This window comes from Canis lupus, chromosome 22, assembly GCF_003254725.2.
Source record: "Canis lupus dingo isolate Sandy chromosome 22, ASM325472v2, whole genome shotgun sequence".
NCBI lineage: Eukaryota > Metazoa > Chordata > Mammalia > Carnivora > Canidae > Canis > Canis lupus.
This window is the reverse complement of record NC_064264.1, coordinates 50,596,058-50,621,994: the sequence shown is the minus strand read 5'-3', so window position 1 is coordinate 50,621,994 and position 25,937 is coordinate 50,596,058. Positions and strand designations below refer to the sequence as shown.

Sequence of the window (25,937 nt, the reverse complement as noted above, 5' to 3'; positions counted from 1 at the left end):
GCCCTGGGCCAAAGGCAGGCGCCAAACCGCTGCGCCACCCAGGGATCCCGAGTTCTGTTAATTTCTAATTGGTGGATTTTGGTTCAGAAATATTTTGGACTAGTTGACCTTGCTAACGACGGTCTCAACTGTTAGCATGAGATCTAGAGAGGGTGGTTATTCATGCTGGCCTTAGATATTGGGCAGCAGGAAGTATAAGAGAACAGGCACAGAAGCTGTTACTGTTTTTAAAATTATCTGCCCTTTTTTTTTTTTTTTTTTTTTTTTATCTAGTGAGATCTCTTGAAAGTTCCAGCCTGTGTCAGCTCTTCTAAGTGGAGTCACTGAAAGGCTTTGTACGCAGTTAGCCAGGCCCTTTACCAGGGGGCGGGGCACCCTGCTGACTGAGGTGGAGGTGAGGGCTGCAGTGTTTGTTTGCAGAGGGACTGGTCCCAAGGAGAGGTGGTGATAATAAGAGGACACATTCAAGCAAACTTAGCATTCCCCTCTAGAACATTCTCTATTCAGGGGCAAACCTTAGCAATTAAAGAATGTATTAGGAGGGCATCATTTAAACATGACCAGCCTCTTAACAGAAATTCATTCTTTACTTGAAGGTCTCTCTCTTGTCAGTGAAACTGCTCAGGGCAAGACAGCCTTGTTTAGGTTGGACCTGAGAGCTGTATAGACAGAGCTTACTGTGCATAAGGTGGTATACTCCGCCACTGGAATTACAGAAAGACCCAGTTACTAGGAATCTCAGGATTTGTAGGGCATTATGAGGTAATAGACACAGTAAAGAGCTAAAATGTTAAAAGGGATGAAAAAAATTTCAAAGTGGCAGTGGTCTATTGGGGCACAGAAAGATAAATTGCCCTTGGAGGACCTTGGAGGACCTGGCTAGGGTCACATTTGTGCTGGACCTTGAGCAGAGAGTGGAATCTTAATGGGCTAAGGAGTGGAATGGGGCATTCCTGTGGCAGACACCATGAACAGAGTAAAGGAGCTTAAAATGTAACCAGGTTCAGAGATATAGGAGCAACTGGTGTGTTGAGTCTGGACTCTGAGGCGGAGGTATACCTGAAGAGAAAGGCTGTCTGGCTATAAACTCTACCATTTTTTTTTCTTTGGAGAGGTAAAGAATCTAAGCAGGCTCCACGCCCACCATGGAGCTGGACATGGGGACATGCGGGGCTCAATCTCACAACCCTGAGGTCATGACCTGAGCTGAAATTCCAAGAGTCTAACTTAGCCAATTGAGCTATAAGACACCTCTATAAACACTTTTTGATCAAGGTTCTGGGTTCTTTTTTCCTTTTTTATTAAAGCAAACACAAAAGCACAGGGAGTAGTACAATGAACTTCCACAAATCCATCAAATAGATGGAACAGTTTGTTAAAACAATTTCATTGGCCATATCTGCTTCATCTTTTTTGTTGAAGCAGCTTAAATTCCAGACACCGTATCATGTCATCCTTAGTGCAGTATGTGCTTCCAACAAAAGGTCTTTTTCTTGTATAACCTTAATACCATTGTTATCTCATTGTCACGATTATATTGACAATAATTCCATAATGTTTTCGAAGACCCAGTCCATAAAGTTCCTTGATTGCCTCAAAAATGCACTTACTTTTCTCTTGGTTTATGTGAATTGGAATTCAAACAAGGTCCACACATGATATTTTGTTGAGCAGCTGATGCCTCTCTTAATCTAGGACAGGGGTTTGGCAGACTTTGTGAAAAGGGCCAGATACTAACTCCTGCAGGCTTTGCAGGCCTTATGGTCTCAGTTGCAACTAATCAACTGTGTTCATACAAAAAGTAGCTGCAGATGATATGTACATGAATGAACGTGGCTGTGTCCCGATAAAATTTTGTTAAGACTTTTTGTTTTAAATTCCACTGGCAGGCTGGACTTACCTGAGAGCTATAGTTTGCTGACACTGGTCTGTCATGGTCCCAGTGGGTTTCTTTAATGCCAATGATTTACTGGTGGCACTTGGTTGCTTATAGATGCCTCACGTTCTGGATTTATTTGGCTTTTTGTGTAGTATCATTTAGCTTGCTCCTCTATCCCTTGTATTTCCTATAAACTGGAAGTTAGATCTAAAGGTTCTAAAGGAAGTTAGATCTAATTAGGTTTAGGTTCTCTGTTTTTGGCAGGTGTACTTCAGAGGTCATTTTAATTGTTTTTTAATGTAAATATATGGCTCAATATTCCTAAAATAGTCTTTGCCTTATGGCTGAAAATACATTTTTCCCCCCTTGTCTTAATATTCCTTACTTGAAGGAGAAGATATGGCTTCTATTTCTCCAGGATGTTGAGAAATTTGAATCCCTCTGCTAGGTCAGTGGAAACCCCACCCTGTGGCCCCTTGGCTGGTGGACCACATTTTCCCACTGAATGGAAATATCTTCCTTCCCAGACCCAGGGTTTCAGATGCCATCTGGTAAGGGCTAGGTTGGTTTGTTTTTGTTTTTAAGCCCCTTGTCTCTTAAACACTCAACTTTCTTCACTCATCTTCTTCCTCATCCTCCCAACAGGACTGAGAGCTGGAAAGAAATACTTGGTCCATGCCATGGTTTCCTGGTCATCCTGTGAGGTGGGAGTACTTATCCTGCTGTCCCGTTTAGAAGGATTCTAAAGTCAAAAGCTTTTGTAAGCTCATACACTTATTCTGGTGCTGGATTCTAGGGCAACACAGCTTTGAAGAAACATGTTTACAGGTAAGAATTCTTGTTTTCCCCTCTGTTGTAGAGTGCATTTTACTCCTAAATCCTGGACCACCAGAGGTAGCATCTTGACAAATAGTGTCACTTGGAAGTCCTTGTCTTTCTGTTGTTTAATAGATGAAACTGTCTGTTCATCCCTATACCCATTCTTCTGAATAGTATGTTATTGATCTTTCTCTTATTGATTTGTAAGAATTCTGTATACGTTGGAGATACTAATCTTTTGTTATATGTGTTACAACTGTTTCCCCCATTTTTTTAAACTTTGTTTACAATAGTTATGCTCTGTAAAAAATTTAATTTTATATAGGGAGGAAAATAACAGTTTCTGTTTTACAGTTCCCTTGTTTTATATTTTGCTTAGAAAGACTTGTCCAGGGGATCCCTGGGTGGCGCGGCGGTTTAGCGCCTGCCTTTGGCCCGGGGCGCGATCCTGGAGACCCGGGATCGAATCCCACGTCGGGCTCCCGGTGCATGGAACCTGCTTCTCCCTCTGCCTGTGTCTCTGCCTCTCTCTCTCTCACTGTGTGCCTATCATAAATTAAAAAAAAAAAAAAAAAAAAGACTTGTCCATTTCAAGATTTTTTTTAAGGTGTTAATAATACAGATAAATGAACATGTGATGAGAACTAGGAACATGTGATTCTGTAAGAGAATATTGAGGGGCACTTGAGTGGCTCAGTTGGTTAAGTGTCTGGCTCTTGGTTTCAGTTCAGGTCATGATCTCAGGGTCGTGAGATTGAGCCCTACTTTGGATTCCACCCTCTGCGTGGAGTCTGCTTGAGTTTCTCTCTTCCTCTCCCTCTTCCCCTCCCCCCCACTTGCATGCACTCTCTTTCTCCCTCTAAAATAAATAAGTAAATCTTAAAAAAGAGAGAGAATATTGAAGTGGGTTTTTTCTGCTAGATAACATTAAATTGATTAAATGTTGGTGTTAAGATTGGCCCTACGTTGGTAATTGTTAAAGTTGGAATTTGGGTATTTGAGGGATCATTATATCATTACTTCTGTATATATTTGACTTTCCATAATAAAGAAGTTTTTCTTAAAAAAAAAAAATAGTAGGGGAAAAACCTTCTTTGTCCCATTTGTTCATATTCAGCAACTATTAAGCTTCTCTGTGTTGAACACCGGGAGTGTTTGTGTTATTAAATGCACAGGCTAGGGCAGCCTGGGTGGCTCAGAGGTTTAGCGCTGCCTTCAGCCCAGGGCGTGATCCTGGAGACCCCGGATCGAGTCCCATGTCGGTCTCCCTGCATGGAGCCTGCTTCTCCCTCTGCCTGTGTCTCTGCCTCTCTCTCTCTCTCTCTCTCTCTCTCTGTCTCGCATGAATAAATAAAATCTTAAAAAAAAAAAAAAAGAACTGTGATGAAAGTTACATCAACTTTAAAACTTATAGAATTATACAACCAAAAAAGGCCAATTTTACTTTATATAAATTCTAGTAATGATGAATGAAAGTATCAGAGATGTAACTACTCTAAAACAAAATAAGAGGTAAAAGTAAGAATAAGAGAATTCTGAATTAAGCTAATGCCTGGCACATATCAATTATGATTATTAAAAGAGACCTAGGACATATATAAACCAAATACAATGAATGGGCTTTGTTTTGACTTTGGTTTGAATAAACCAACTGCACAGACCTTTTAGGCAAATGGGGATATTTGAATATAGTATTAGATGATATTAAGGAATTTTGTTCATTGTTAGGACTATAGGTATGCAAAAACTAAAATTAAAAAAAATCATAGTAAAATATTTAGTATTTATCACTAAAATATTTAGTGATAAAATTATGTGATTTCTGGTATTTGCTTCAAAATTCTTCAGAAGAAAGCAAACAAACAAAAACAAAAAACAAAGGGAGAATGACAAATGGAACATATATGGCAAAGCCAGGATGGTGCTGTCAGTTCATGAATGGTTAAGATCTACTGTACTCTATTTTTGAATACGGCTGGAAATGTTCATAACAAAATGCTAAGAGAAGGAAAAAAAAACACAGTGACTTAGTCTTTGTAAATACTCCTCAAAATGCAATCTAATTGTTCTTTATTCATTTATAAGGTACACTACAGTTGATTCTTGAACAATGCTTGGTTGGGGAACCAACACCCTGCATTTGAAAAATCTGAGTATAACTTCTGACTCCCCAAAAACTTAACTACTGAGAGCTTACTGTTGACCAGAAGCCTTAGCGATAAGGTGTGCGTCAACTAACACATATTTTGTAAGCTGTATACATTATATATTGTATTCTTACAAGAAAGTAAGTTAGGGAAAAAATGTTATTTAAAAAAGGATGAGGAAGAAAAAATATATTTATAGTACTATTTTTATAAAAAAAAAAAGCTGCATATAAGTGGATTCACAAGTTCAAACCTGTGTTGTTCAAAGGTCAACTGTGATTTCCCCTTAGAGTTTTTATTAGGCTTTTATAATTTTATTTATTTATTTTATTTATTTATTCATGCGAGACATAGAGGCAGAGATATAGGCAGAGGGAGAAGCAGGCTCCTCACACAGAGCCTGATGCAGGACTTGATCTCAGGACCCCAGGATCATAACCTGAGCCAAAGGCAGGTGCTCAACCACTGAGTCACTCAGGTGCCCCTCATCACAATTCTTTTACAGAACAGCACCACCAAGAAAAGCCAGAAAACAAAACCAAAAAATACTGGCTTCCCTCATTCAGTCCGATTGTAAGTCAAACCCTTCCCCTTCCCCTAGTTGCTGACAACCCTTGATCTAGTCTCCATCTTTTTTTTTTTTTTTTTTTTAAGATTTATTTATTTGAGAAAGAGTGAGTATGTATGAGGTGGGGAGGAGCAGAGGAAGAGGGAGAGAGAGAGAACCTTAAACAGATTCCACGTTGAGCATGGAGCCCAAAGCAGGGCTCAGTTGCACAATCCTAAGAACATGACGTGAGCTGAAATCATTAGTGGGATGCCTAACCAACTGAGCAACACAGGTACCCTGACTGATCTCTATCTTGAAATGTTTTGCCATCTCTAGATTGTCACATAAATGAAATTAAATAGTATGCAACCTTGGGACTGGCTTCTTTCACTTGGACAACATCTTCGAAATTCCTCTGTGTGTGTTCTTATTTACTGCCCATCTTACAGGCATACCCCAGTTTACATATCCATTCACTGTTGAAGGACATTGGATTCTTTACAGTTTGAGGAGATTATGAATAGAGCTGCTATAAACATTTGTAGATAGGTTTTTATGGATTTAAATTTTTCATCTTTTTAGAGAAGACCCCCAGGAGCTAAATGGGTGGGTCATATGGTAAGTGTGTGTTTAACTTTTTAAGAAACTGCCAAACTTTTCCAGAGTGGCTGTACCCCATCATTTTGCATCTCAGCCACGAATGTATGAGAGTTCCAGTTGCTCCATATTTTTGTTAGCACTTGATGTTGTCAGGGTTTTGTTTTTTTTTTTTTTTTTTTTATTTAAGCCCTCCTAATAGGTGTGTTGTTTTTTTTTTTTAATTATCTGATTTCAGTTTTTTTAGTATTCTAAAAAAATATTTTTAATAACTCTTGAGTAAATTACTGAATTAAATTTATTTTATATACCTATTATAAAAATAATTATTTTTGGCTTTTTGATGATATTCTGTATTTAAATACGGTAAATATTCCATATAGAAAATAATCAAAACCAGAATGTTATTTGGATAGATTTTCTTTTTTCTTTTTAAGATTCATCCATTCATGAGAGACATGGAGAGCACAGAGAGGCAGAGACATAGAGGGAAAAGTAGGTTCCCTGTGGGGAGCCCGATGTGGGACCCAATCCCAGGACCCTGGGATCATGACCTAAGCCAACGGCAGGTGCTCAACTGCTGAGCCACTCTGGTGCCACTAGATAGACTTTTCTTTAGTTTCACCAGTCAACACATCATATTTGGCAAAGGATTACAGAACAGTACCTGAATACATGATGCATTTTGCGGTGATCCATTCATTATAAGCATCTTGTGCTTGTCTCATTTCTATTTTATAGAAATTTTATAACTGCTTTTGGCATCAGTTTTATATTAGATTGATCAGGGGGCTCCCAGGTGGCTCAGTTGTTTAAGTGTCCGACTCTTGATTTCGGCTCAGGTCATGATCTCAGGGACGTGAGATCAAGCCTCGTGTTGGGCTCTGTGCCGGACATGGAGCCTGCTTAAGATTCTCTCTCCCTCTCCCCCTCTTCCCCACCGCCTCTAAACAACAACTTTATTTTAAAAAGAAAAAGAGGGCACCTGGGTGGCTTAGTTGGTTGAGCATCTGCCTTGGGCTCAGGACATGATTCCGGAGTCCTAGAATCGAGTCTCAGGTCTGGCTCCCTGCTCAGCAGAGAGACTTCTTCCTCTCCCTCTGCCCCTCCCCCCTGCTTGTACACACTCTCTCTCAAATAAATAAATAAAATCTTTTTTAAAAAAGAAAAAGATCTGTGAATAGTAAATTACATGGGAGCAACTGGATGTAAGAGTAATTTATTTGCCTTTTAACTACAGAGAACACTGCAGTGTTATAGTTTAAAAATGAACTCCCATGTGTCTAAAGCTGTAGTGAAAGCTTGCATTTGAATACCTTTTTCTTTATTAAAGCATATTGAGCTCAAGGAAGAAAACCATTTGTGAAATAAAGATCGTCTGCATCTCTTTGTATGACTTAGGGACCATAGTCACTGGTTACTATTGCCTGAAAGTGTGGAGTTGCCTCCTGGTTTAATTACCTAAATGTCACTGCTAATGCTTTTGTCCTTCCCTCCTTGAATTAGATGAAACTGTGGAGGTCACTGCTGGGGGACAGCTCTGTCAAGTCTCACCATTAGCTGCTATGGTTTGAGCTTCCAGTTGGTAGTATCATTTAACAGAACGGAAATTACCATCATCCAGAATCAGAGATTCTTCTGAATATTTCTGAAAAGTTGCTGAAGGATTAGGTCAATTGGGAGACCTTCCTTTGTAATCCCAGGGGCATTAGAAAGAAAGATGGAGGGGTGCAGTGGTTTAGCGCTGCCTGCAGCCCGGGGTGTGATCTTGGAGATCCAGGATCGGGTCCCAGGTCGGGCTCCGTGCGTGGAGCCTGCTTCTCCCTCTGCCTGTGTCTCTGCCTCTCTCTCTCTCTCTCTCTGTGTCTCTCATGAATAAATAAATAAAATCTTTTTTTTAAAAAAAAAAAAAAGAAAGATGGAGCCAGACAAAGAAACCAAGATGGAGGACCACTTGCCTGGTAGGCTTGAGGTTGCTGTGGTATGAAGACTGAGAGGCCAAGTGTTAGGAAAATTTGGTTCAAAATGTAAAGCAATGGGATGCGTTCCTGTGGCTAAGTCATTTTTGGTTTAAACCTAACAGTAATTAACCCTTATGTCAAGTAGGATTGGGATAAATAAAAAATAGTGAAGGATTAGGAAGGTTGTTACCTCCATTGGACCTAAGTCTTTGTTTCGTCTAAAAACAGTATAGATGTTCTTTAAACTTCATTCCTGTTGATACTAATAAAGTCCTATAGATGTGCATATGTAGTGTGGGGGGTGGAGGAACAATAGACATGTCCTGGGGCCTTAAATTGGGGCTTTGGAGTACCAGACTAATACATCTGCTGCCCCCTGGTGGCATCATGTTAAACAGTGACATTCGGCGGTGAGGCATTCCACAGAGCTGAGTCTTGCCTTGCAAGAGGAGACGTTTTCTCTTTCCGGCTCTGTTCATAATTACTATCTGTATGATCTTAGGCAAATCATTTAGTTTGATTACAGCCTATATTTCACTTCACCTTTAAAATGTAATTTTGAAAGTTTTTTCCAGCTTTCACATCTGCCAGAATTTCAAAATTCTCTGATGGTAATACCACATATTATGTACCGAAAGATGTTAAGTTCCACTTTCTCTTTTAGCAGCTAAATCCTAACAAGTCCCAGATATTTATTAAGAAAGCAGACTCTAGAGTAACTCCTGAGGCTTGATACGGACAGCAAACTGCATAGATGTATCTGTACCACTGTCCATAATCAATCAGTATGACAATCCTGCATTATGATGAAAGCTTACAAGTTATATCATTTAAAAAATATTTTAATTTTTATTGTGGTACAAAAATAACAAAATTTACCACCTTAACCATGTTTAAATATACAGTTCAGTAGCATTAAGTATTCACAGTGCTGTACAGCATACCTCCAAAACTTTCATCTTGTAAAACAAACTGTGTACCTGTTAAATAACTCCCCTCTCTTCCTCCAGTCCTTAGCAACCAAATTCTACTTTCTGCCTCTATGAATTTGACCATGTAAGTGGTATCATACAGTATTTGTCTTTTCATGACTGACTTATTTCACTTAGCAAAATGTCCCTAAGGTTTATCCATTTTGTAGCATGTGACAGCATTTCTTTCCTTTTTAAAGCTAAATATTGTCTGTAGATACCACATTTTATTTATCTATTCATCTGTGAATGGACACCTGGATTACTTCCACTTCTTTGCAATTGTGAATAAGGCTGTGCTGCATCATTTGTAGTATGCAGTGTTTACAAATGCAGAGAGGGTTTATACAATTTTTTCTGTGCATAAAAGGCTAAACTTTATTATGAAGAGCTACCATTCAGCCATGCTAGAAAACTAGGATATGGTGACTTTTTATGTGGATGAATAAGTTAGAAAGGAAGTATCTCACATGTGGTACTTCGCCCTGCTGGTAAAGGGCAAGGAAAGGTTCCCGGTTGTCTAGCAGGCTGAACTGCACCGGGCTTTACAATTCTGGCCAGTCCCTCTTGGAGGTCAACGCTGTGATTTTTGCTCAGGATGTCAGAAGGATGGCTTCTTCTTCCTCATGTCTCCCCTTTGTTTGAAGTCTGACCTGAACCCCAGTTACTTTAAAGAATGATTTTTTTTTTTAAAGAATGATGTTTTGATGGAGATTTTGGATTTTTAATTTCAGGCATGTCATCAGAAGCCAATCTAAACCAGGTTACCTCTGAATTTGGGTAGCAGACAGACAGGCTCAGAGGATTGGGCAGCGGGGAGGTGAGGCCATCTCACTTGTGGAGCATCACATAGAGAGAAAGCATTTCAGGTTCACTTCACTCTAGCTTTTCCTCACATCATTATGGTTAGAGTTAAAAACAAACATAAAGACTGTCCATTAACCCTGGGTGATTCCTGGGAATTCAGCCACCTGGGGCAATGGTTAAATCATGCTTCTGGAAGATGTGAACCCAGCCTCTGGGCTTCCTTCCCCTGAAGGCCCAGCTGCTGCCACCCCAGGGCACACCCAGCTCAGAGCCTGTGCAGAGAGCCCTGGACTGTGTTATGCTGCTGACACCAGGTGTTGAAAGTAAAAAATGTATTTATTCCACATTTTTAACATGATTATTCTTGTTGCTTAATATTTGTACTTAAGGCTGACCTCAAATCGTAAGAATAAAAACATGATGCTCCTAGAACATTTGTATTTAGTGATATTGCTGAGGGAACCCTCTCACAGTGAAATGATGGGGCACATTAAAGGCCTAACATGTATTATACTTGGAAGGGACCACCTTTTAGTTACTTAGAATCTTTTTAATGTATTTTCCTTTTTGTGTCACTTGGACAATTGAAGTGTTTTATTTTTAAAGACACAGGTTTCCACTTGTGTTACATCTTTAATATTTGAAAATTTTGCTTTTCTGGTTAATTGAACTTTCCATATAGATGAGAGTTAAGCAAAAATCTTTTCTAGAAAATCTTGTGAAATGAATAAATATGCCTTCCCTGTTCTTACAGTATACAGAGCATAATGAAGCCTCTTTTACCCTAAAATTAGTAATTCTGTAGTAGCATCAGCATAAAACTAAAGGACCTTACTCAGAGTAGGCAAGATATGGAAACAATCTGCGTGTCAACAGTTGAATAAAGTGTGTGTGTGTAATATTCCATTATATGTGGAATTATATATATATATAACATAATGGAATTTTATATATTATTCATATTACATATATTTATATCATATATATAGTTATAGTATTCAGTCATAGAAAAGAAGGAAATCCTGCCATTTGCAGCAACATGGAAGGACCTGGAGGACGTTATGTTAAGTGAAATTAGCCAAACACGGAAAGATAAACACTGTATAATATCACTTATTTGTGGAATTTAAAAGTGTTAAACTCATAGAAGCAGAGAGTAGAAGGGTGATTGCCCGTGACTAGGGGGAGAGGGAAATGGGAGCTGGGTACAGGGTACAGAATTCCAGCTGAGAGGAATTCACTCTAGGATCTACTGTGCAGCCTGGTGAACTATAGTTATAATACATCGTATTCTTAAAATTTGCTAAGACAGTGCACTCGAGTGTGTGGTAACTTGAGGTGAGGAGTGTGGTAATTAGCCTGATTGTGGTGATCATTTCACAATGTGTACATGTGTCAAGCCATCACATGATCCAGGGTGGGGGGAACCCTGAAAGACCCTTCCCTAGATGGGAAAGCTCACTGAGAAATAAATGGTTTCCCAAAAGATTAATCACTAGAGAGGTTTTTTAAATGTTGTATTTTATTATAAATACAGGTTCCTGTTCCAACTTCAGACTTACTAAATTAAACTTTGGGAAAAGGAGCCCAGGAGCAGGTATGATGAAACTTCCCGTGTTTCAGCAGCTCAGCAGAGTCTACTCAGTGACCCCAGGCTCCCCTCCATCCATCTTCCCGGGCAGGCTGTGCCCTAGGCTCCTGCCAGCCTCACCTTCCTACCTGGAGGCCCCGGGCCCGTCATCTCCCCCTAGGAATACCACCCCTGCCACCCTTCTGTTTCTTTCCAGGAGACCTTTGCCCTCTCTTCAAGGTCAGTTCATGGCCAAATCACACACAAGCAGGATTCAATTCTCTCTTTCTGTTCTTCATGACCCTCTGTTCAAGCACTTTTACCTGTCAGTATATTGTATTCTTGTATGTGTATCTTTTTAAAGATTTTTTTAATTTAGAGTTTTTATTGAGATGAAATTTACATAACATAAAATTCACTATTTTTTTTTAAAGATTTTATTTATTTATTCATGAGAAACAGAGAGAGAGAGAGAGAGAGAGGCAGAGACACAGGCAGAGGGAGAAGCAGGCTCCACGCAGAAAGCCCGACAGGGACTTGATCCCGGAACCCCAGGATCACACCCTGGGCTGAAGGTGGCGCTAAATCATTGAGCCAACCGGGCTGCCCTAAAATTCACTACTTTTAAGTGAAGAACTCAGTAACATTCAGCACTTTCATAATGATGTATGACCACCCCTGTCTAGTTCCAGCACATTTTCATCATCCTGAAAGAAAATCCATGTAGGCTCGGCAGTCACTTCCAAACCGTCATTCCCTGCAGCCCCTGGCAACCACCGTGTCTGGATTCACCCATCCTGGTATTTTATATCATGGAATCAGACGATATGTGACCTTATGTCTAGCCTCCTTCACTTAGGATGTTTTCTGGGATCATCCATTTGTATCATACCTCATGTTATCCTAGGAGCTGTATCACAGCTGTTGTGTAACGAAGTTCCGCAGACTGAGGGCTTACACAACAGAATGTATGGAGGCTGCAAGTCCAGGGCACGGTTGATCTCTCCTGAAGGCTCTCTCCTGGACCAGCAGACAGCCGCCTTCTCCCTGTGTCCTTACATGGCCATCCCTCTGTTCCAGCATCCCTGCTGTCTAACTTTCCTCCTCTTATAAGGACACTGGTTGGACTGAACTAAGGCTTATTCTGAAGACCTCGTTTTAACTTAATCCCCTCTTTAAAGACCCTGTCTCCAAATATAGCTACAGTCTGAGGTGCTGGGGTTTTTATGAATTCGGCAAGAAGTGGGCACAATTCAGCCCATAACAATCAGTATATCTTGTTTGCAACTTAGGTTTCACACCATTTTCCACATTAGAGTTCTCTGAGCACATGCCCCCTCTTCCTTCTAGATTTTGAGCTTGAGGGCAGAGCTCCCATCTGTGTCCTCACAGTGTGGCAAGCTCTGGGTGGATGCTGAGTGCTGTGGCTCTGTCCAGACCCAGTACAGGGAGCTGAGTGTCCTCTTCTGTCCTCCATCTGCACCAGTACACAATACGTGTGTCTCCAATGAACTAATGATCCTTGTAGATCTTGTTGTTGGAGAAGGCAGTTTTTATCTAATACCTGCTTGGAAACTTTTGTTGTCATTGATTTCTTTCTGATCAAAATAGAGAAAAGAATTGGCTATTTGAGAATTCCCAGAACCAGGCAGACATACTCATTCATGTTCTCTGCATGTGCTGCATTATGGGGGACAAGTTAAAATGTGCTCCCTGTCCTTCAGGAATTTAGTAAGAGAGCAAATAACCAGAATGTAGGACAGAATGTGACCAGCGCACTAAGATACAAACAGAGAAGGCTTTGGGACAGAGGCAGGATCTAAGCTGAGATTTTATGGATGGGTTCGATTTGGGCAGGAAGGTATAAATGTAGTGTCCAGGTGGTAGTAAAAGATTAGGATTGAGGGAAGCTGGGGAGGGTTCAGGGAGCAACAGCAGGACAAGTTGGCGGGGCTCAGGCTGCAAGTACAAGGTGGGATTGCACACAGCTGGACAAGACGCAGGGGTGTCCTGAGCATCACCACCTGGGTTAGAGTTCCTGAACTTGCCTCAGGAAGCTCAGTACAGCTTAAGGGTGAAGGTCAGGGCTAGAGCTCCTAGAAAGGAGAGATCTGATTGGGACTGTAGCTATTTGGAGGTGGGTAAGGGCTTGAACTCCAGAATCAGACCAGCTCTGCTACTTGTTAGCTGTGTGACTTTGGTCAGGTCAGCTCTGTTGACCTATACCCTCTGTCTCCACTTCTTCATAGGCAGAATGGAAACAAAGGTGCCTAAATTACAGGTTTCCGGAAGGATTAAATCAGTTAAGATATGTAAAGTGCTTAGAAGTACACCTGGCTCTTTGTAAGTACTGCAGAAGTGCTGGTCAGGACTATTAGTGACACCAGGTTTGAAGAGGGTGATGATTACCCAAGGAAATACTACTTTTCTTGCAACACTAAAAAAGGGTGTGTGTGAGAGAATGGAAATCAAGATGTCAGCCTCTCCTAAACTTAGTTGACTAGATTATCTATTATTTGCTGTTAAGGGTATGTGACTGGGGACCACATAGGCAGGGCTTGTCATTTATGGAAAAATAAAATTTCACAGTGTTTCCATTGCATCCAGTAATTTGAACATTATGACAAAGCCAGTAAGGCAGGCAAGACAAGCGGTTCTTCCCTGTGAGGCTACGTGAGGTCCCCCAAGGGCTGCCCTGAATCCAGACCTTTTGAGTCCCACTATGTCACATGGCCTGGGAGAAGTTCCAAGGCAAATAAGCCTCTGTTTCCTGTATCTTCTCAGATCAGGGAACCTCTGGAGAGTGATCTTTTGAGCAGAATTAATATTTTTCTATTTATTTCATTGAAAATAACTCTGCTACGGTCCAAATGTTTGTGTGCCCCCAGAATTCTGTAAGTCACCCAGTCCATGTTATTTTTGTTACAACAACCTAAACTGACTCTTGTTTGTTGGGTACCTACATGGATGATACTCTGTACTGGGGCACTTTACCTGTGTTATCTGAGGGGGTGCCCACCCTACCTCCATGAAGTGCTGCTGTGCGACTGGACAGAGAAGGAAACCGAGACTCAGAGTTTCGGTCATTTGCCAGTGTCACTGTCCAGGCTGGCCTGATCTCAAAGCCAGTCCCCACAACAGACATGCTTCTGCCCATCCTGGGGCCCTGGAAAGATGGGTGAAAAGCACTCCCAGAACTCAGCATAGCTGAGTTCTAAGTAAGGGAATGTTTTCTGCACAGGTTTTTATTCTAAAGATAGCAAAAGGAGACCACTTGGAGAATGTTTGGCCTTTGAAAAATCATACTTTGAAATAGGCATCGTGTCTCAGAAGAGCCCTCACTGGCAAGACAAGCTCTAAAATGGGTCAGAAATGGGAGTAAAAGGGGTGCGTGCCTGGGTGGCTCGGTTGGTTAAGCATCTGCCTTTGGCTCAGGTGCTGGGATTGAGCCCCGTGTTGGGTTCCTGCTCAGTGGGGAGCCTGCTTCTCCCTCTTTCCCTGCTTGTGCTCTCACAGTCTCAAATAAAATCTTTTAAAAAAAATTTTTTTAAAGAAATGGGAGTAATGGAGCAAAATATGGGTCTTACCTCTCAGTAACAATCAGAAATAAGCAATTCTCTGGGGAAGTTTGTAACTAATATAGAACTTTTGCTTATATGAGAAAATAACCAAAGAGAAATACAAAGCAGAGTTCAGGAAGGTTAGATAATAAATGATGAGCCCAAGAAAGTTTAGATCATTAATGGCGAGTTAATAAGAAATGTAACTTGAAATACTGAAACAGTTTAAAATGTTCCAGGAATATTACTGTTTAACAAGACAGGTGAGTAGGCCAAGAGCTTACCCTATGGCTGCAGAGTCAGAAGTCAGGGACTGGGCAAATGAGACAGTGTGTGACTGTTGGGTGTTCTAGGTGCATTGTGATCAAATGATTCCCATAGTCGTAAGCCCTGGAGGAGATGGGGTGGGGGTGCAGCCTGGGCTGTCAGAGACATTCTGGATATCAGAGATTTCCCCCACATATACATCAGTCTTGTAGCTCACATGTCCTAGTGCTTTAGAAAACAACTGCACTATATTTGAGGACAACGTGTCCTAGAAACTTACACACAACTTGGACAAGAATCTAGGAAAACAGAGATAGATTATGTGAAGATATGGAATTGTCTATAACAAACAAACAAAAAAACCCAGGCAAGTCAAAAGCATCGAATTAGATCAAGTGATGATGGTACAGATACGGGTCCTTAACTGGGGGAGCAAGGGGGGGTCATTAGGTGAGAACAGTAGAAATAGGCATTTGTCCAACAGGCATTGTGTGCCTGAGGGCAAACCAGGTGCTCTGTGTCCTTATCCAGCCTTCTCAGGGCCTGGCTGAGGAAGAGGTTTTTCACCCAGCTGGTAACCTTGGTGGGGGTGGAACTTCACCCCAGAGCAATTCTGTCTTGTTTCTGGATGTAGATTTGAGTTAAGCTTCCCTGGGTAAAAGTTAGGAAAAGAGAATATAGAGATTTCTCAACTGTCTTCATTGAAATTGGAGCAGAGAGGAATGGATAAATCAGTTTGGCAAAGATAAGGCCTAACTTTTATGGAGTCTTAACCTATTACAGAGGTGCCTGGGTGGCTTAGTTGATTTAGCATCTGACTCTTGGTCTTGGCTCAGGTCGTGATCTCAGGGTGGTGGGATCAAGCCCCACATCAGGCTTCACACTCAGTGCAGAGTCTGCTTTTGTTTTTGTCCTTATTAAGTTGTGCGAGTTTTTAAAAATATATTTTATATATTAACCCTTTATCAGATAGATGGTTTGCAAATATTTTGTTCCATTCAATAGATTGTCTTTTCATTCTGTTAATTATTTCTTTTGTCGTATAGAAGCTCTTTAGTTTTAATGTTCTCTCACTGATTTTGTTTTTGTTGCTTGTGCTTTTGGTGTCACACCTAAAAAATTGTTGCCAAGACCAATGTCAAGGAGGTTTACCCCTGTATTTTCTTGTAGTGATTTATTTATTTTAAAAGATTTTTAAAATTTATTCATGAGAGACACAGAAAGAGAGAGAGGCAGAGACACAGGCAGAGGGAGAAGCAGGCTCCATGTGGGGAACCCCATGTGGGACTTGATCCTGGGACTCAAGGATCACGCCCTGGGCGTGAAGGCAGGTGCTAAACCACTGAGCCACCTAGGGATCCCCTCTTGTAGGAATTTAAGTTTCAAGTTTTATTTTAAATTTCTAATCCATTTCAAGTTAATTTTTGTGTGTGATGTAAGATGAGTATTCAATTGTATTTTTCTGCATGCGGCTGTTAAGTTTTCATGATACCATTCATTGAAGAAACTGTCCTGGGCAGCCCTGGTGGCGCAGCGGTTTGGCACCGCGTGCAGCCTGGGGTGTGATCCTGGAGACCCGAGATCGAGTCCCACGTCGGGCTCCCTGCATGAGCCTGCTTCTCCCTCTGCCTGTGTCTCTGCCTCTCTCTCTCTGTGTCTATGAATAAATAAATAAAATCTTAAAAAAAAGAAACTGTCCTTTTCCCATTGTGTATTCTTGGCTCCACATTAGTTGACCATATATGCTGAGATTTATTTCTGGGCTCCCAATTCTGTTCCATTGTCCATGTGTTTATGTTTATGCTACTACCATACTGTTTTAATTACTATTGCTTTGTAGTATAGATTTAAATCAGGAAGTACGATGCCTGCAGCTTTGTTCTTCCTTCTCAGGACTGCTTTGTCTGTTTGGGAACTTTTGTGGTTTCATACAAGTTTTTTTTTAAGATTTTTTTTTTTTTAAGATTTTATTTATTCATGAGAGACAGAGAGAGAATGGCAGAGACACAGGCAGAGGGAGAAGCAGACTCCATGCAGGGAGCCTGACGTGGGACTCGATCCCGAGTCTCCAGGATCACGCCCTGGGCTAAAGGCGGTGCTAAACTGCTGAGCCACCCGGGCTGCCCTCTTTCATTCTATTTAATGTGGTGTATCATATTTGTTGATTTGTGTATAACAAACCATCCTTGCATCCCAGGGATAAATTCCACTTGATTATCATGTGTGATCTTTTTAATGTGCTATTACATTCCATTTGCTAGTATTTTGTTAAGAATTTTTGCATCTGGGAGCCCCGGTGGCTTAGCGGTTTAGCATTTGCCTTTGGCCCGGGCATGATCCTGGAGACCCGGGATCAAGTCCTACATTGGGCTCCCTGCATGGAGCCTGCTTCTCCCTCTGCCTGTGTCTCTCCCTCTCTCTCCTTCTGTGTCTCTCATGAATAAATAAATAAATTCTTTAAAAAAATTTGCATCTGTATTCATCAGGAATATGAGTCTGTAGTCTTCTAGTGGTGTTGTTATTTGGCTTTGGTATCAGGGTAACATTGAACTTGTAAAATGAATTTGGGAGTGTTCCCATCTCTACCATTTTTTGGCTGAATTTGAGAAGGATTGGTATTAATTCTCCTTTAAATGTTTTGTAGAATTCAGTAAAACCATATGGTCCTGGGCTTTTCTTTATTAAGAGGTTGTTTGTTTGTTTTTAAGATTTTATTTATTTATTCGTGAGAGACAGAGAGAGAGGCAGAGACACAGGCAGAGGGAGAAGCAGGCTCCATGCAGGGAGCCTCATGCGGGACTCGGTCCCAGACCCCAGTATCATGCCCTGAGCCAAAGGTAGATGCTCAACTGTTGAGCCACCCAGGAGTCCCTGGGAGGTTTTTGATTACTGATTTAATCTCCTTATTTGTTGTTGGTCTGTTCACGGTATCAATTGTAATGTCTCCTCTTTTATCTATGATTTTATTTGCTTGAGTCTTTTTGTCTTAGTCTAGCTAAAGTTTTCTCAGTTTTACCTTTTAAAAAAAACCAGCTTTTAGTAGCTTCATTGATATCTTCTATTATTTTTTTTTACCTCTATTTATTTCTGCTCTGATCTTTGTTATTCCCTCCTTCTGCAAACTTTAGGCGTAATTTGTTCTTCTTTTCCTACTTCCTGGATGTCTGTCTTCTACTCTGTTAATATATATGTCTTAAAAATGTAATGCACAGGGGCACCTGGATGGCTCAGTTGGTTATGCCTCTTGATTTAGGCTTAGGTCACAGTCTCAGGATCCTGGGATCAAGCCCTGTGTCAGGCTCCCTGCTCAGTGAGGAGTCTGCTTGTCCTCTTCCCTCTCCCTCTTCCCCTACCCACAGATGTGCATGCATGCTTACTCTCTCAAATAAAATCTTTTTTAAAAATTGTAATGCACATTTTTTAAAAAGATTTATTTTTATAGAGAGAGTGCAAGCTGGGGGAGGGACAGAGGGAGAGAAAGAGAGTCCCCAGCAGACTCCTCACTGAGCACAGAGGCCGATACAGGGCTCAGTCTCAAGACCCTGAGATCATGACTTGAGCCAAAATCAAAAGGCTTAACTGACTGAGCCACCTAGGCTCCCTATAGTGCACAATTGATGAAAGTGTAACACATCAGGAATGTGTAGAGTTCATGTAGCCTGATGGATTTCCTACTAGGAACATGCCATGTAAGCAGCATCTAGATCAGGTGTCCTCATGTCTTTCCTCAGTGGCAGCTACTGTCCTGACATCCAGCCCCAGAGACTAGTCTGGCTGTTACTCATGTTCATATAAATACAGTCACACAGTTTGTGCTGTTTCTCCCTGACTTCTATCACTTGGCGTTGCTGGTGAGATTCATCCGTGGTGCTACACGTGGTTGGCCATTCATTCCCACTGCTGTTGGTCCCCACAGTGTACCCCACTTTATTAGCCCATTTTACCGGAGGTAGTCATCTGGGTAGGAACTGCTTTTGGGCCATTACAAATGGAGCTGATCAGAAATGCTTGTCACTTTTTGCGCACTTGTGTTGACATTTCTGTGGAGCATCTGCCTGGAGTGGATGGCAGGGTCATGGGGGAGGCACAGGCCCAGCTTCCATAGATACTGTCAAGCAGCTTTCCACTGGGGTTGCCCTAAATAATTTTTTAAAACAGAAATCTTACCATGTCACTTCCTAGGTTTAATACGTTTAGTTACTGCCATCACATAGGGCTGAAACCTGGGCCCAGCCTCCCTCCTTTGCCTCTTCCCCTGTGGTCCTGGCCTTACACGCACACTCTACCCCCAGGCATGGCCAGGCCATCCCCCCTGCCCTGACTATCCATTTGTCCCCTAACCCTGACTTGTGCCCACCTCTTTCCTGTTTCTCCTCGAAGACTCTGCTGTTCAGATAGTCATCCTTCAGGACACATGGTGCCCTGGTGCCCCAGGCATGTCTCATTGGCCTCCCCACAGTTGTTTTGTAGTCATCTTTTAATTCTTAGCCCGTGGGGAGGAGGTATAGTCCATCTGGGCTGCATCAGTCTTGCTTCTTCTATGAGCTAGAGACCAGCTCTCTGAAGAACGGTCTTTATTCTAGAATGGGAACAGTAGGAGGGAGGGCGAAATTTCCTAACTCAAAAATAGTTGAGGGATCCCTAGGTGGCGCAGCGGTTTGGCGCCTGCCTTTGGCCTAGGGCGTGATCCTGGAGACCCAGGATCGAATCCCACATCGGGCTCCCAGTGCATGGAGCCTGCTTCTCCCTCTGCCTGTGTCTCTGCCTCTCTCTCTCTCTCTCTCTCTGTGACTATCATAAATAAATAAAAATTTAAAAAAAATAGTTGAAATTGTTGTTCTAGTAATATAATGCCAAGTTTGCGTGAATGTTGAAGGATCCGCTCCTTTGGGCCACTGTGGTGCCGGGGGTCCCCCTGCTTGCTGCCTCTGCACCGTGGTCATGCTGGATAGCAGGGCCCAGGTGTCCTGGTTGGAGGGCCCATTCGAAGGACTGGTGTAGGGGTACCCGGGGGGCTCAGTCGGTTTAGCATCTGCCTGCAGCTCGAGTCATGATCTCAGGGTCCTGGGATCGAGCCCTACATGGGGCTCCCTGCTCAGCAGAGAGTCTGCTGCTCCTTCTCTACCCACCCCTCCCCTGCTCATGTTCTTTCTCTCTAATAAATAAATAAAATCTTTTTTAAAAAGATCCAAAACAAAGGACTGGTAGGAAACGACATATCCACTTCAACCAAGACTCTCCTTGATTCTTAGTTTGTGGCTTGTGAAGCAGGGCCTTGGGGAGTTGGGGGGGGCGGTTATTTGTTTCCTCTCTGGGGAGATCCCTGAGATACCATGTGACACCTGTTACCTCAGCCTCAGCTGGGGGAGGAGCTGCTGACCACAGACTGTCCCAGGATGGGGGGAAGGTGGACGAGAGAGACCTTATTTTCTTGTCTTTGTTGTTTACATATATGACATGTTTCTTGGGGTTTTTAAATATATATATAAGAAAGCCATTTGGGGCAAGAAAAATGACAAAGTTCCTCCAGAAAACTAAAATTCTTGGGCTATTTGATTAGAAAAATGTTTGAATAAACACAATGGTAGCTCCCTGAATCCTTCTGTTTATCGTGATTGAAAGAACATTAAGAAACCTAACAAAAAAGTCTAGTAATGGAAAAAACTAAGCTACTCTGTTTTTGAAATTTTTGAAAAAGTGTTTAAACTGAATACAGCAGCATCTATTCTCTGATAACCACAAAGTAGCAACGAGGGATTTTTAGATTCTCACTGGATTTTGCGCTTCCAGGAATAGACTCTGTGTTAGCTTTTAAGTGCTTTTTAAAAGCCAAGTATAGACTAACTTGTGCTTTTTAGTAATATTTAGAGTCCTGAGATCCACCCCCCTACACTAGAGAGGCCAGAGCATCATGAACCCTGAGAAAGAATGGTGTGTTCAGCCTCAGAGCTGCTGGCCGCTGGCCCTAATGGTACCATAGCTTTTAAAGTGGGATTAAAAAATTTTTTCTGGTGGGGGTTTTGTATATGAAAGGATTGGATTCAGTTAGTTCAGTGCATCCAGTTCCCCTGAAACCCCTCCAACACAACATGTTTTTCTAGTAGTTTTTGGACCCAAAGAATCCTGGCTGCTGTCGGCAGACAGCGACCTGCTGTGTGTTTTAGGACTCAGGAATGTGAGTGAAGGATCTACTTTAGGTAAAGTATTTAAAAGCATGTTCATAACACAGCCTTCATTTCATCCCCACTTCTTTCTTATAATTCAGAGTTTTAGCTGTTCTCTTAACTGTTTTAATTGAGTTGAACTGAGGGTAATGAGAAAAGCATTGGAAGGATTTGAATGCTTGAGGGACAGATAATTAATCAAAAACCCCATTAGGCTTAATTTTCTGTGCTTTTGTTTTTTCAAAAACTTTTAAAAAAATGGTTAAAAATGGAGAATCATGTGTCACATATGCATGTGGGGTGATTCTTCTGATGAGAGGCAGTCAGTGTCTGTCTGGTTTGCCTTCCTCACCCTTGCCTGTCCGACAACCTCCAGGTAACCAGGATTTTTGCAGAGAATTTAAACTGGCTTTATCAATAGTTTTAGCAAAAGGTAATTCTGCAGGTAAATCTGTTACCGAAAGAAATGAGTTCTGAAGTCCAGAGCCCCCTGGAAATGGAGTTTGGATTATTGCTGACTCGCCGTGGGCTGGCCATGCCAACCAGTAGTAGAGCCCTGGGTGGGGAGCACAGTCCTGGCCCTAGTGTAATGTGGGTTACCAGGTTAGCACCAGACCAGTGGGTGGGAGCCACGTGTTGGTGGTCCCTGAGTAATGCTCAGGGTGCCTTTTGTAACATAGATGGCGTGCTGGAGCTTTGTCGTTGTACTTGGTCATGTTCCAGGGTCTTTTCACTAACTTGTTCTGCCCCACGTCATTGGGAGGCCTTTGACTGGCTCTCCTGCAGACCCTGGTCCAGGAGCAGCCAAGTCCAAGATGCCTGCATCTCTCACTCCCAATCACTGTGGCCTTGCCCCATTTGGCTGGGTGAGGCAGGTGTCTCTGACCATCAGCTGGGGCTTGGCTTTGACCTCTGAGTTCTCGGCTCTCTGTCCAGTGCTCCTTCTGGGAGGCTTCTTCCCCCTAAGCTATGCAATATTATATTAAATATAGGGAGCATGGGCTCAGGAGCCCTCACCCGCATTTGTAACATTATTCACTTTTGGGTAGGCCTGACTTCGGCAGGTTGTTTAAACACATGTGTGTTCTCTTCTTGGAATTGTTAGCAAACCACCTAAAGGAATGGTTTTCTTTTTTCTTTTTTTTTTTTTTTTTTAATTTTTATTTATTTATGATAGTCACACAGAGAGAGAGAGAGAGAGAGAGAGAGAGGCAGAGACACAGGCAGAGGGAGAAGCAGGCTCCATGCACCGGGAGCCCGATGTGGGATTCGATCCCGGGACTCCAGGATCGCGCCCTGGGCCAAAGGCAGGCGCCAAACCACTGCGCCACCCAGGGATCCCAGGAATGGTTTTCTATGACATTTTGTAATAGTGTTTTTCTGTTGCTTCAGACTTAAATTTAAGTGTATTTCCAGGCTCCCCATTTCTCACCTTAGAAAGCAGAACAGCTAAATAAAAACCACTTTTGTTAAGATAGCCTTAAAATGTTTCTGAAAAACAAAACCTTTTATTTTTAAATTTTTTTTAATGATTTTATTTATTTACTCATGAAAAACACACAGAGAGAGGCAGAGACACAGGCAGAGGGAGAAGCAGTCTCCTCGGGAGCCCGATGCGAGACTCGATCCTGGGACCCCGGAATCACACCCTAGGCTGAAGGCAGACGCTCAACTGCTGAGCCACCCGGGCTGCCCCAAAACAAAACCTTTTAGATGGTGCACTGAGGGATAGTCATTCCCATTCCCTCTGTTGCTTTTGGCTCGAGTTGCCACCAAGAAAAACAAAGACCCTCGGGGGGGATACAAGGTGGGTGGGGGTCACCTGCCTCTAACCAGACCGCTTGGCCCTGTTGCTATGCCCTGCAGACGGATGTCGGGTTGGGACACGACGCACATTCTTGGCTTTTTCTCCTTGATCGGAGGGCTTGTGCCAGGCAGAATGAACATATTTTGAGCAAGTGCCAGCATGTCAGTTAAGAGCTGCACTCTCCTCTAGCAGGCTTGCAAAAACCCTCTTAAGGGCAAATCATTTGCTGTATTTCCTAGTAGCCAAGTGTGAGAAACCTCTGCTTGGTCAGTGGCAGTGCGGACAGGCCCTGGGTGGGTAATGACAGCTTGTGAGACCCGAATCTCAGTAGCCATGCCCAGAGCTCACGGCACTCACAGCCCCACCTCCGAGGGCTGCTTCACCTGCCACGAGCCCAGAGAACAGATCCAGAGAAATTTGCTGGCCTCGTTTTACTGCATGTTGGGTTCCAGAAAGTAACTAAGTTTAAGGGAGGCCACCACAAATCCTAAATAAAAGATGGGAAGGTTTTGCTGTTGATTGGGAACTGTGAAGCATCATGAACTCAAATAAGAATATAAACCTGTAATAGTAATTATAGACTGAGAGGCCAGCCAGTTGTGTTCCCTCTATGATCTCAGTATTTTTCTTTAGATCAGTTTTCTTTGAGATAAAATTTTACAGACAAGAAAATTCACACCTGGAAAGTCGAACCCTCTGGTAGATCATTCTGAAAAATATATATACCTCCTTCCAGTATTCCAAGGAAGTTCTGCTGGGAATGGAGTTTTGCTTCTCGGAGCAAGACAGTCACAGGCAAGACATGACCTCTTGTCTTTGCTCTGAGTCTCCCACACATTGTGGGACCCTGGGGTTCTGTGCTCCTGGAACATCAAGAATGCTGTGCCTCTGGCTGCGTGGATCTCCTCTGTTCACTAGTGTCCCATCAGACTTCACTTAACACAAGTTCAAAGATAAAAGTAGTAAGAATTCCAGGATGGTGGCAGCTTCTGAGTGCGGATTCCATGGTGCACGCCTGGAAGGCTGCAGTGATGTATGCTCAGTGCTCAGCGAACACCTGTGGGTGCCTTCTGGGTGAGGACATCAATGGAGCCCAGTGTGGAGCCGTGGTCCGAGCCACTGGCCGCCTGGGCCCCCTGGAGGCAGGAAGGTATCCCTGTTCTGCAGTTTAGGGCAGGAAGCAATGAGAGGAGTGTCTCCTCCCAGAGCTGGGTGAGAGCAAACACATCTGCTCTGTTGGCTATAACTGGCTAAGTCACTCTGTCTCAGTTTCTCCATCTGTAAAATGGGAGAAGCTAGAGACTAAGGAGATCTCCCATTGAGTGTTAACTTGCATGGGGCAGGCACGAGTAAATGCCGTTCCGTTGTGGAGGCCGGCATTATTCCTGTTGTCCCCTCTGAGCCACAGGTGGGCCCCCTGTGGGGATGAGCCTCAGCACCTTGTCCATGGGCAAGCCCGTGCTGGTACCAGTGCTCTCCCTCCACCTCCGGCAGCACATGGTCTCTGGCGGGCGCGGCCAGGCCTCTCCTGAGTGTTCAGTGCCTCCTCCCCGAGCCTGATGGGGGGGTGGGGGTGGGGGGCTGTTACTCCAGGCTGTGGCCCCGGCAGGCCCGGCCCGTTCACCATCCAGCCTGTTTCCATCGAGCCCTTTCCCTGACTGGGTGTTCGGGGAGTTTACAGCTGTTCTTTGCAGACTTTCAGAGTAGGCCTGGGGGTGTGTGGGGATGGTCCTATCTCCCTTGTTGGTCACTTTGTTTTAAAGATGGTAAAAGAATTGCCTTAAATGGGCAGCCTGGGTGGCTCAGCAGTTAAGCGCTGCCTTCAGCCCAGGGCGTGATCCTGGAGACCCGGGATCAAGTCCTGCGTCAGTCCCCCTGCATGGAGCCTGCTTCTCTCTCTGCCTCTCTCTGTCTCTCATGAATAAATAAATAAAATCTTTTTTTTTTTTTTTAATTCATAGAGACAGAGAGAGAGAGAGGCAGAGACACAGGCAGAGGGAGAAGCAGGCACCATGCAGAGACCTGACATGGGACTGGATCTAGAGTCTCCAGGATCATGCCCTAGGCTGCAGGCGGCACTAAACCACTGCATCACCGGGGCTGCCCTAAATAAATAAAATCTAAAAAAAAAAAAAAAAAAAAAAGAATTGCCTTAAAGGTGGTATGACATTAAAACATTCCTTTGTAAAATGTCCGGCACAGCCAGAGTGAAAACCCATGGGATGGTGGCTGAGGCAGCGTTCAGAGGCCCCAGTGTGGCATCAGGGCCCATAAAGCCCCTATTTGTTGCACGGCCGTGAAGGGATAGGGCAGGAGGGGACAGCTGTGAACCGAGACCCTCACTTCGTGAGTTCAAAGGCACTGCAGTTTTGCCGGAGCCGCTTGGTTAATGTAAGAAAAGTGTTTTGCCGTAACCGTTTCTGGGGTATTCACTGGGGTGGGCGAGGGTCGGCGGGCAGGAAGCCCTGTCGCTGCTGTAAAGAAAGCAGCAGGCAGCAGGGCGACAGTATCAAAGTGCCCACAGGATGCAGCCGAGCCCCCCTGCCCCCCGCCCCGGGGGCCACTTGAGGGGAGCCTGACAGGGCCTCACGGCCCTGCGGGCTCGGGCCCAGCTCCCGCGCAGGGTTCAAGGGATTTTGTTTTTTCACCTGTTTCCTACAGCTCTGAGAAACTTGTGAAGAATTAATGGGTAACTGTATGGGACACTCGGGCGTTGTCTCCAGGGAAAGTAGCAGCCAGCAGGGTGGGAGAAGCAGCCCCGGGACTGAGCTGGGGGCTGGGCGGGGTGGGGGGGGCTCTGTGGAGCAGGACCGGTCCAGAGTGCAGGCAGGCCCGCAG

At 43.3% G+C, this 25,937-nt stretch overlaps 1 protein-coding gene across 14 annotated transcripts in view; it reads left to right on the top strand.

Moving 5' to 3' along the window:
- GGACT (gamma-glutamylamine cyclotransferase) overlaps positions 1–25,937 on the top strand; it is a 42,376-nt gene that overhangs the window by 1,920 nt on the left and 14,519 nt on the right. For 8 of the 14 annotated variants that reach the window (XM_025440961.3, XM_025440968.3, XM_025440964.3 and 5 more), the window contains one exon: positions 2,525–2,707. In XM_025440961.3, coding sequence (XP_025296746.1) covers positions 2,698–2,707 — 10 coding nt within the window. In that variant the 5' untranslated portion in view covers positions 2,525–2,697. Of the gene's footprint in view, positions 1–780; positions 1,115–2,524; positions 2,708–3,077; positions 10,164–11,268; positions 11,329–12,208; positions 17,902–25,060; positions 25,491–25,937 lie in introns of those variants that run through there. The other 6 variants (XR_007405039.1, XR_007405037.1, XR_007405038.1 and 3 more) reach the window with 6 other exon arrangements.